The following is an 11,778-nucleotide window of genomic DNA, read 5'->3' on the forward strand; positions in this document are numbered from 1 at the left end:
TATAAACATTAAAAAGTAGTATGTATTCATACACCACAACAGTGCTGCATGTGTTCCTTATAATAATAGTGACACCTTGTGGTTACTGGGTTGCTTTCCATGTAAAGAAATCTTAATTTTTTCTTTACCTTCTAAATTATTCTCTACTTGCAGACTTGTCCAGCATTGCCTGGGTCCTTCAGGGACTTTGGGGATGGTGGGGAGGTTCATACGACCAGAGGTCAGGGGTCTGTTCTCTACACCCCTAGATCCCTTCCCCCGCCAGGGGCCTGTTGTCTCGTCTCTTCATCCCTAGCCTACCAAGGGCCTGTTGTCTTGCCCCCAGTGGTACTGCAGCCAAGGGTCAGTAGGGAGGGAAAAGGGTTTGGAGCAGGGGAGGCTACTTATCAGTGTGCTGCCAGACAAGATGGTAGAACCCCAGTTCTGCTGGCCACTCCCTTACTCCCTTGGGGGTATGGCTGCAACCAGGGGACATTGCAGGATAGCTCTCCCCTGCGGGCTCACTGTCCCCAGTGGCCACTCTCCTATCATGTCCCTCTGAACAGCAGCCCCTCACTTGGCATATTATGGAAGACTGTCCTTTTCCCTTGGCTTCTGGTTGTCCTGGCACAGCCAAACTATGACCTTGCTGTAAGTTAGGAGAAGAAGCAGCTGCATATCAAATTAGGTGGCCCTACCTTTTAGGAGGAGTTCTTGAACAAAAGGACTCGCAGACAGACACTGTCTAAAATATATAGGGGGATTTCTTGCTTTTTTCATACTTTTCATTAGAATACTATATTGCTCTTCGAGGCAGGGGCAGATTGTTGAATGATTAGGTGGTAATTAGGAGATCTGGGTACAATTCTGTTCTTCCAGATTACCTGTGTGACTTTCTTGAGCAAGTCTTTTAATCTCTCTCTGTCCCAGTCCCAGTTTCCAATTTATAACACAAAGGTAGTAATACTTCCCTCCCGCTCTGAGTTAGTGAGGATAAATGCTTGAAAGATTGTGCAGAATCACATAAGTATCTTTGATTTAACACAGCTGAAAAGTTTCAGGACACTCCGGATCCCTTGGTGTTGGTAGAGTAATGCTTTACTGATAGATGGACAGAGGCAAAGCCTAATGAATGAGTGTAATGTAAAGACCCTGAATTTATGAAAGAACTAGAACATTTATCCAGCATTGCTTGTGTCCATAACACAGTTTTTTAGAAAATAAAATGAAAGTGCACCTGCTTCATTGAATCATTGCTCTGTGGTGGGGCTGGAGATGAGGGGTTCAGTATGCAGGTTGTCCCAGGAAGAGAGGACTACCCCAGCTCTCTCTCACTGCAACTGCTTGGGGCCAGATATGAAGTTCCTCTCCGTGGCTGCTGCAGCTCCAACAGGCACAGCCGTGGGTGGGGTGCATGTATCCTGGGTGGGATGGCCATGTCCAGGTTTGTCTGCCCCCTGAACTCTCCCCAGTCAGTGACGAATGCAAAAAACTACGCACTTTTCCTCAATCCCTGGCAAAGGGGAACAGCCAACAATGTTCTCGTATAAATGAAGTCAAGGGGCTAGCCCTCCTTAAAGGGTGCCTGGGGAATAGCAGGTTCAGGGCTGGGGCAGACCTGGACGGTGAGGGCGGGGTATCCCCAGCCATTCCCTTTAACCTGCCTGGTGATTCTGTCTCTTACCTGTATGGTTTTGTGAGAAGCAGTCCCATTCCAGACACATTCCATTTTCCTGGTACAACCAAACCCTTACCTTGCTTTGTTATAATAAGACGAAGCTATATACTGACTTTGGTGGTCCTAGTTTTTACCATTTAGGAGTTCTTGAACAAACATGCAAACTCTCTCAAACATATAGTAGATCAATCCCATTATGAGGGTGTTAAAATAGTAACACTGTTCTGCTGTGGTTGGCCTGAAATAAGAGTTGATATAACACTACTGTTACACTTTTCAAGCAATTTTGCGTTCTTGTTGCTTAAAAACAAAATTGTATTGTTTTTGAGGTAACCTTCAGGATGGGCAAATTGAGAATATAATGTATATGTTCTGGCTTGATTCTAATTTCAGGATCAATCCAATCATCGTCATTATTGATGTGTGTGTCCACCTTTTGTTGCTGATGGAGTTGAGTTAGCAGTAGCAACTGTGGAAAATTTTAAACTAAAAAAAGCCTCATCTAGACACAGCAAAAGGGGGAAGTTTGCTTTACTTTATGTGAACACTGACTTCTAAATTATTTGGAAAGGAGCAGATTCAGGAAATTTAAGTAGCAGCTTTGAGTAAAGTGGAGTTGCTAGTAACCTCTATATTTAGATTGCCTAACACTACCTATTACAAAATATTCTTGCACTCTTAAAACTTTTGTTTGCCACATGCCTTTGCAACCTGAATAACTTGTTAATAGTTTATTTGTATGTAATTACATATATGTAGTCCTGAATATCAGTCTCTTGAACAATTTAGGTATTCCTCCCTTGTGAATACTAAATTATTCTAAAAATCCTAGTTCTCAAAGGTTTGAATTATATTAATTGCTTTGTCACAAGCATGACGTTCAATAATTCATGTGTCTGGCACTAGTAAAACACCCATAATTTCTTAAAAATTATGAGTGATTTTCTAACACAGCAGGTACTTTCCCTCAATTTGAGAGAACTATTTTGGACCTCCTTATGAAGATAAAGATTAATTCATCACTGGATTGGAAGTCAGTGTTAATGTAGGGACCATCATCAGACCCAAATTATATTCAAAATAGACAACACTTCTACCCAATAAAATATAGAATTGCTTCTTCAAAAGGGTCAATATTCCAAAGCTAGGAAAATGTATTAGGAGAAAAATTTTAGACAGAAAAATGTAAATAAAAATGGAGGGTTCTTAAGTAGACTTTATTACATTAAAGTTATAATCAGTAGAGAAGAAAGTCAACTTAATTTCAAAGTCCATCATGGTTAAGTGGTAAGAGAAATAATATACATATACATCATCACACATATAATCATACACAAAAACAAATAAGAAATTAGGTACAAATATTTAACAATGAAGGTGATTAACTAGCAAGAGATGGGGTGGATTCTCCATTTCTTGATGCCCTCGAAGCAAGTTGGGTATTTCTCTGTATGCACAAACACTATTTACCTTCTTCAGCAAAATTATTGTATTTAACCCTTGGGTAAAATACATAAAATTGTACTGCATAGCCCATAGTGTTTACTTATGATTGTTTCTGCCAGAGCTTTATAACTTAATATTTATATCTACAGGTTCCTGGTTTACAAAGATCCCATTTTGTAAGGTCAAATGTTGCACCTAAACTCAAGCCACTGATGCCAGCTAAAGTCAGTGGGTTAAGCAAGAAACTATCAAGTGCACAGAAAAAAAATCATCACAATGCTGAAAATAAGCCAGGACTGCAAGTCACAATCAGTGATCTCTGGAAAAACTTCCAGTTTAGAAGGTGCGTTGCTTTAAGTCTTTATTATAAAAGTTGATTTTTCTCCCCACATGTCCCCTGGTTCTCTTCCTAGTCCCTTTGAAACTGAGGAAAAATAACAGCATTTCTCTACTCGCCATATGTCCTGAAGCTGTGAGAAGGTTTTGGGGGTGGGAATTGGGGAGAATTGGATCACTGTCTGTGTAGGCACACAAAGGAAAAAAATTCCCACTTGTCTCTACAGAAATGAAAAATTTCCTCTTTTTTTCCTAATATCCGTGTTGAGCGTAGTGTGCACAAACCAATTAATATGAAACATATTGGTATAATTTAGAAATCAGATTCTCATAGTGTGCACGATACCACACTATATAGATGAGCCTAAAACCTCCTGGCTTTAAGTTCTGTCCCTCTTGCAAGGTGGGAATACATGTAAACGACTGGGTACGCAATGCCTTTTTGTTTAGAGAAAGTATAGATCCCTGACAAGTATGTGATATGCAAGTCTTTTTTTGAAAAGCTAGTGTTTGAAAAATGCATGGATATTCTCCACGGTTGTGGAGATGGCCCATTCACAAAGCTCTCACGGACCCAGCCAAGCACATATGGCATATTCCAGTAATAATTACTTCAACCTCTAAACATTAGACAAGAAGTGCCTTCCAACCTTGTTGAAGCATGTGTACTAGGGATGTCAACATATAGACAACTACATATAAGCTTAAGCCTATTAGTTAATCCTGTCAGCTACACACATTTCTCCCTCACTGCCCCCACCACCCTTACTTCTTCTGTAAAAGAGGCAGCAAGGATGGGGGCAAGAGGTGGTGCCCATAGTGAGGGTAAGGGGGGCAGGTGAGAGCCAATACGCGCAAGGAGCTGGCTTTCAAACCAGTTCTCCATATGCTGGCTCTCTGGACTCACCTATTCCTCCCCCTGAGTCCCCTCCCCCCCAGCTTGCTGTCTCCTACAAAGGTGGGGAGGGCAGGCAGGAATTGATGCTCGGGAGGAGCCGACTTAAAAGCTGGCTCCCCTTGAGCACCAGCTTCGCCTGTCCCCTCCCCGCTGACTCAGAGGCAGCAGCGGGGGTTGGGTGGAGCAGGGGAGGCTTCCGTGGAGCAGTCCCTGTCTGGGCGGGGTCTGAGCTCTCTACAGGCAGGGGCAGCAGGCAGGATCTGGTCTGCACAGGGAGCTTACATCGCAGACTGGCTCCTTCCTGAAACAGAGGCAAGGTGCTCCCCAGTTGTGGGACTGGAGTGCGCTGGCTGCTGACCCCACCCCTGGGGACTATCGAATAGCCGTGTAACTGCTAAAGATGTGTGTGGTTACATGGCTATTCAGTTATACACTATCTAACATCCCTAGTCTGTACATGCACCCTGAACCTGGTTTGCAAGTGGTGTTGGGAACTAGTGAGAGGAAATAGACAACACCAGCTCAGAAATGACACTGAGAGAAAAAGATCTGAAATATCTTGAGTTATTCAGATGTAAAAACTGTCTGCCAGCCTTCCTTTTGAATCACCAAGTCTCAGGTGTTAACGCAATATGACTTCTCAGAACTATTATAAATCCTCCATGTTCAATGACAAACTACCACAGAAGAACAGGGAAGCATTTTAAATCTTTACTTAGGGGGAGGTATTTAGTTACCAGGATAACCCTCCAGGCAGCTCTGGATGCTTCTGATACCATATCTTGAGCCATGACAACATCAGTTGTCATGAGAAGGGCATGCTAGTTAGGAGGCTCCAGTATCCTAAAGAAAGCACAGCATGGAAGATTTCTCTGTGGCCTTTCCATGCAAAAAGACTGAGGCACTTGAGCCACTGAAGGATTCCCATTCTTCTATTCTCTTGGAGTTTATACTACAGTACTGAACAGAAAACTGTGAAGACCTTACACTACTCCAAACAGAAACAATTACTAGTTTTCATGTTCCATCAGAGAATCTCAGAACCCACAAGAAAGAGGTAGCACTTGCTAAAATGGAGACCTTCTGCCGTGGTCTCTGCTTCTTCCTACTCCACAGCTACATCCAAATCATTATTTTGACAGTGAATAACTCAGTAGGGTCTAGCAGGCTTAATGACCCCTCTGCTGAATCCCTGGCAACCTGCTCCTTAGTATACTTAACAGTGAAAACTTTTTGGTAGCAATTATGTTTGCCAGAAGATTGGGGGAAGTACAGGCTCTCTGGGTGGGACCTTCCTATATCTTATTCATTGGGTTAAAGAGTACATCCCAAGTTCTTACTAAAACAAAATACAGGACTATGTAGCACTTTAAAGACTAACAAGATGGTTTATTAGATGATGAGCTTTCGTGGGCCAGACCCACTTCCTCAGATCAAATAGTGGAAGAAAATAGTCACAGCCATATATACCAAAGGATACAATTAAAAAAAAATGAACACATATGAAAAGGACAAATCACATTTCAGAACAGAAGGGGGATGCGGGGGGGGGGGGGGAGGTGAATGCCTGTGAGTTAATGATATTAGAGGTGGGGAAGGGTAGATGTCTGTGAGTTAATAGTACTAGAGGTGATAATTGGGGAAGCGATCTTTGTAATGGGTAAGATAGCTGGGGTCTTTGTTCAGCCCCCTGCGGAGAGTGTCGAATTTTAGCATGAATGCCAGTTCAGAGGATTCCCTTTCAAGTGCAGACTTGAATGTCTTCTGAAGTAGGATGCAGGTGAGTAGGTCATTGAGACAGTGTCCTTTCTGGTTGAAATGGCAAGCAACTGTTTTTTCTTTGTGATCCTGTCTAATGTCTGTTTTGTGGGCATTGCTTCTTTGGCGAAGTGTCTGAGACGTTTGTCAAATGTACATAGCAGACTGACACTTTCGGCACATGATAGCATAGATTATATTTCTGGAGGCGCAGGAAGACATTCAAATCAAACAAAGACCCCAGCTATCTTACCCATTACAAAGATAGCTTCCCCAATTATCACCTCTAATACTATTAACTCACAGACATCTACCCTTCCCCACTTCTAATATCATTAACTCACAGGCATTCACCTTCCTTCCCCCCCGCCCTGCATCCTCCTTCTGTTCTGAAATGTGATTTGTCCTTTTCATATGTGTTCATTTTTTTTAATTGTATCCTTTGGTATATATGGCTGTGACTATTTTCTTCCACTATTTGATCTGAGGAAGTGGGTCTGGCCCACGAAAGCTCATCATCTAATAAACCATCTTGTTAGTCTTTAAAGTGCTACATAGTCCTGTATTTTGTTTCAGCTACACCAGACTAACACGGTTACATTTCTATCACAAGTTCTTACTAGGAGTTTTTATGGACTTCCATTTAAACCAACTGCCAATATTCTTCCCTACGACAGTCTAATAAAGGAGGGACTAGGCTTTATACTCCTAGGGCATGTTCGTAGGCCCTATCCTTTAACTTGCAGAGACCCAAATCCTTTCGATCTAAGTTATTTGTAGCATTTGCCAGTAGAATGAGGGGTCTGGCAACATCAGCTCAGAGACTGAGTGGGTTTGGAGTTCTGGTACAAATTAGTTAGTTTAGATGCCCCAGTTCAGATTAGGGCTCACTCCAACCAGGCCTAGGCACTGTCTGCAGCCTCCTTGCAAAGCATACTCATAAAATAGACTCAGAAGGTATACCACTTTCACACCAGGTCACTGCTGGTGAATCCCCGAGTGTGTAATACATTTGTACAAGCATTCAAAGAAAAAAAGCTACTTTCATTACAATAAATGGAGTTATTTGACATATGTCTCTATGAATTCCATTACCTTCCCTCCTCTTTCACTAGTATAGAGGTATTTAACTGGATTCTGTTTTGGTGAAGGAACTGAGTGGCAGGTAGGCCATCTTCATACTTGATGTCCTTGGTACTGGAACACAAGGACAGCTAAGGCGGATGAACCCATTGCTGGCCAAAAGACTTTGAATCTGAAGCGAACAAATATATGCCACTCTTGGTGTCCATGCACATAGCCGTGTTGTCAAAGAACTCTAGTTACTGAAGTAACTTGCCCAGTGTACTCAGCAAGTCAGTGGCAGAACTGGGATAAAACTCTGGGCTCCCTGAGTTTGCCTCTTTCTTCATGTTTGCACGCATTATAGTTCTGTGATTAGAAAATGAAACGTGTAATTGTACATGGTTTTGTCTTTTTTGCAGAGACTCTGAAAAGCTCCCTTCTTGTAAAAAGTCATCAGACCCATTATCTCCAATCAAAGATAATATTCAGCTCACTCCAGAAACAGAAGAGGAAATCTTTAATCAACTTGAGTATAGTCATGTTCAGAGAGCAATATTTCAGTGAACTGATGTATTTTGCTTATGCAGCTCTCTGTTGCATGATGGGATACATTTTAATCATTGCACACACATTGGAGGACAAGGCAAGATGAAATGTTTCTGGACATTGTATACCAATATAAAAATAGACTATTTTGGATGTGAGCTGTATATTTGTCTGATATATAAATTTTGTCATCTTTTATATAAAGTGAAATGAAAGGTACAGTTTTATACTGACTAAAATAAAACCTTTTGAATATTAATTGATTTTTCTTATTTAAATGGCAGTAGGAAATTTCTGTTCAAACTAATGTTTAAAAACTGTCCTTAAGCATTTTAATTTGAAATTGTAAGTGTAACTTTATTCTAGATCTAAACGTCTGAAAGCATGTGTTGTGCCTCTTAGTGGAAACACCAGAGACCGTTCAGGTTTGCCCCAAGGGCTAGAGTTAATCTCATTCCTTCTCCCCATCTGTCAGATCTTCTGCTCCAGGAGTGCAAGCAAAGCAGAACTTGAGTAATTCCAATTCACATCACTCTTTTTCCAGCTACTTCCAGCTACAGCAATTTTCAGGCAACAGCAACCAAAGTAGTTTGCTCCTAACCAGAACCACTTCTCTGTTGTTACCTCTCTTCCCCTCAGAGAAAAGAGTAGGGAATGCAAGAATGGTGTTCTATCCGAGGATCTCACAGGAACATCACAACTGCACTTTGACCTGCAGCGGGATGGGGGGGGAAATGTTCCTAAAGTTTTAGGATTTGAAACACAGGGGCTGTATCTACATGGCATCCCTTTCTGGAAAGGGATGCTAATGAGACACTTCGGAATTGCAAATCCGCGGGGGATTTAAATATCCCCTGTGGCATTTGCATTTACATGGCTGCCGCTTTTTTCCGGCTCAGGGGTTTATGCTGGAGAAAAGCGCCAGTCTAGACGCGATTCTCCGGAAAATAAGCCCTTGAAAGTAGGAATAAGGAATCCTCCGGAAAAGGGCTTATTTTCCGGAGAATCGCTCTAGACTGGCGCTTTTCTCCGGCAAAAACCCCGAGCCAGAAAAAAGCGGCAGCCATGTAAATGCAAATGCCGCGGGGGATATTTAAATCCCCCGCGGATTTGCAATTCCGAAGTATCTCATTAGCATCCCTTTTCCGGAAAGGGATGCCAATGTAGACACAACCCAGGTCTTGACTCTTTATTTATTGTTGTGGAGATTTTTGAGAAACTGAGCTTCTCAGTCATGGAGTTAATTTCACTCTGTATGACACAAGTTCCACGTGGTGTGTTTGTTTTATTGGACCACGCTAACTAATCATCAATAACCTACTTGCAAATGAATATGAATTAAAAAAAAATCCTGGCCTGAGGAGCTAATCTCTTAAATTAAGCTGATTAAATACCTCAGTGGGTGGAGGGAAATAAAATGCAAAAAAGAGAGCAGACTCTTTTGTTCTCTATAGGTTTTGTACCACACTTATCAAAATAGTGTTTGAGCAGTAGTTTATTAAATTGTGTAGTAACACATCTGTCACATGTTTGTTCTCTCATCCTCTCAAAGGGAGAAATGTGCAGAGGAATGTCTAGTTTTGGTAGGTTTTAGGGAGGATAGGCTTAGGGAAAAAGTACTTATGTTTTTCTATTAGAGAAGTCAAGGACAAAAAAATGTGCCTTAGGTTTAGAGCAGAAGTTGACAAGGTTCGTGATGATTCGGAAAGATCTGAGGCCTTTTTCTGCAGCCATATTATAATAATGTTAAGAAAGAGATCCTATCCTAATAGTACTGTAACATCTGATTACTGTATCACCCTGTACATCACGGTTGCTATCACTGTTACATAATTGCAACTAATCTTATGCAAAGTGTGACACCATAACCAGAAAAAGGTTAAGCAGCTTGTAGGATAAATGATCCAGAGTTAGCCTTTAAAGGTATGTAAGAGAAATATGCAAATGGTACTTGGGGACATTCAGTGGGAGGTAGGCTAGAACTTTGAAATTCAAATCTAAATTGTTAGACATTTGAGGTAATATTAATTGTATGTTTGTGCTCATCTTGCTTGATGCTAGCCAATTCCTGTCTGTCATTATAGCTATTGATTCAGAGATAAAAATGAGATGTTCACATTTAGATGAACAGTAAACATAGTAACATCACTGTTTTCACCTCTTTGAATTGTATACCAGATTACTGGAGAGTGATGGAAAATGAGCAAATGTCTTGTGTTAATCCATCTAGCTGATTACTAGGGTGGGGGGAAGGTGGAGGAGGAATGTTTGGGAATAGAAGGTTACTTCAAAGCCTATTGATCACCCAGGACTTGCAGGGTCAAGAGGCTGCTTGAAAACTGAATAAAAGACTCAGGGTTCTGATTCTGTTTCTTGAATCTGCTTGATGCTTCATGCAGGGGAAACTTAAACCACAAGGCTGAGATCTCCAGGTCTGCCTCAAGTTCAACCTGCATATGGACATTGGACTATAACGTAATTCTGAAAGAACTTTGCAACTACAAAGTTCATCTTTCTCATGAATCTGATCTCAAACTGTACTCATGTTTGTATATATACTGGTCTTTTAACCAGTAATCTCTCCTTTTTTAATAAATCCTATTCTAGTTAATAAGAATTGGTGTAAGCATGCATTTGGGTAGGATCTGGAAAAACCATTTATTTGGGAAGTATTATGTCCTAATCTTTTGGAATTGGTAGAAGTTTCTTGTATGATTAGATTTTCAGTCATCCCCATCATATTTGTCCTGGGTGTCTGGGTGGAATCCTAAGGCTGAATTGTTTTAAGGGAAATATGTTTTGGGCTGCTTGGTAACCAGTAAAATGTTATAGAAGTTGTTTTGTGCTGGTTTCGTAAATCTAACTATTGGAATATTCACCAGCTTTGGGGATCGTTTGCCCCATTTTTTGACGTTTACCTTAGTTGAGTAACTCCATTGTGGCTTCTTTGGGGTTCTGGGTCACAAGTATCCACTGTCACCAGATAAGAAACCGATCTTAAGTGTTCAAAGAAAACTTGGTTTAACAGCACACAAGCATTTAGTAGTTGTGTAAAATCTCAACTAATTTATTGTTCTTCTTTGGGGATGTCCCCGCAGGTGCTCCACTATGGGTGCTGGGCTTGCCCCGGCGCCGCAGACGGAGACTTGTCATTAGCAGTGTCTGGCCGGACCATGCATGTGCCGCAGGCTCGCGGCTTTCGCGCTCTTTCTGTCGCGCGGTCCGGCCCCTCCGCCAGTTCCTCTTCACCGCCTTAGGCTGCAGACGCCTGTAACCGCGCTCCTCTCTCCACAGAACTAGACTGCTTCTAGTTCTCCCTTTGTATATATAAAATTTCCCTTTCCTCCCTCTCCCCTCTCCTCCCCATAAAGTTTAAAAACAAATTCTTTCAAGAGAGGCAGGACAAAGACTATCGGGAGTGAAAGCGGAGATCGCTCTTACCTCCCGCCTCTCAGCTGTTCTCTTGACAGCTTCTCTGTATATAGCTCCATTCACCTTTAAAAAAAAAAAAAAAAAAAAAAAGACAGACAGACTGTTAAGATAACAAGAACAAAGATAGCTGGCCAGAGCCATTACCAGGCTATCATCCTTAACAACTACCAACTAAAGATAATAAGCAGCGGGCTGCCCGCAAATGTCAGCTACCGGCATTAAAAAATGCAGCTCCTGCAGGGAGGCAATGCCAGCCTCTGACAGCCATGCGGACTGTATTCGTTGCCTGGGGGAGTCTCACATCCCCCAAAAGTGTCACCATTGCTTAAGGCTCACCTCCAGAGCCAGGAAAGACAGGGAGAGGCGCCTCCGTATGCTCCTCTTCGATACAGCCCTGCAACTGCAGCAAGCTGACTTCAATCAGCAGCCTCTTAAGCGCCGGGCTTCCTCCCCTACTGCGGGACGTCAGAAGACAATGACATTGTCCCCAGCAAGATCCCGCCAGCTGCCTTTAATGGCAGGGACAGCCAGGCACAGACACCGGGGACCTCTGGCATTCCAAAGCCATGTCCCCCTGCCTCAGCGGCTTCAAAGTCTAAGCGACCACGGGAGCCTGCAAAGACGCCGGCTCCTCAGCCGG

The 11,778-nt window shown here is 42.3% G+C and overlaps 1 protein-coding gene across 3 annotated transcripts in view; it reads left to right on the forward strand.

Moving 5' to 3' along the window:
* EXO1 (exonuclease 1) overlaps positions 1–8,546 on the forward strand; it is a 30,734-nt gene extending 22,188 nt beyond the window's left edge. For 2 of the 3 annotated variants that reach the window (XM_075924837.2, XM_075924838.2), the window contains exons 13-14: positions 3,253–3,446; positions 7,580–8,545. In XM_075924837.2, coding sequence (XP_075780952.2) covers positions 3,253–3,446; positions 7,580–7,724 — 339 coding nt within the window. In that variant the 3' untranslated portion in view covers positions 7,725–8,545. Of the gene's footprint in view, positions 1–3,252; positions 3,447–7,579 lie in introns of all 3 variants that reach the window. The other variant, XM_075924836.2, reaches the window with a different exon arrangement.
* Positions 8,547–11,778: the final 3,232 nt, after the last annotated feature.

Source organism: Pelodiscus sinensis, chromosome 3, assembly GCF_052426305.1.
Source record: "Pelodiscus sinensis isolate ZL-2025 chromosome 3, ASM5242630v1, whole genome shotgun sequence".
NCBI lineage: Eukaryota > Metazoa > Chordata > Testudines > Trionychidae > Pelodiscus > Pelodiscus sinensis.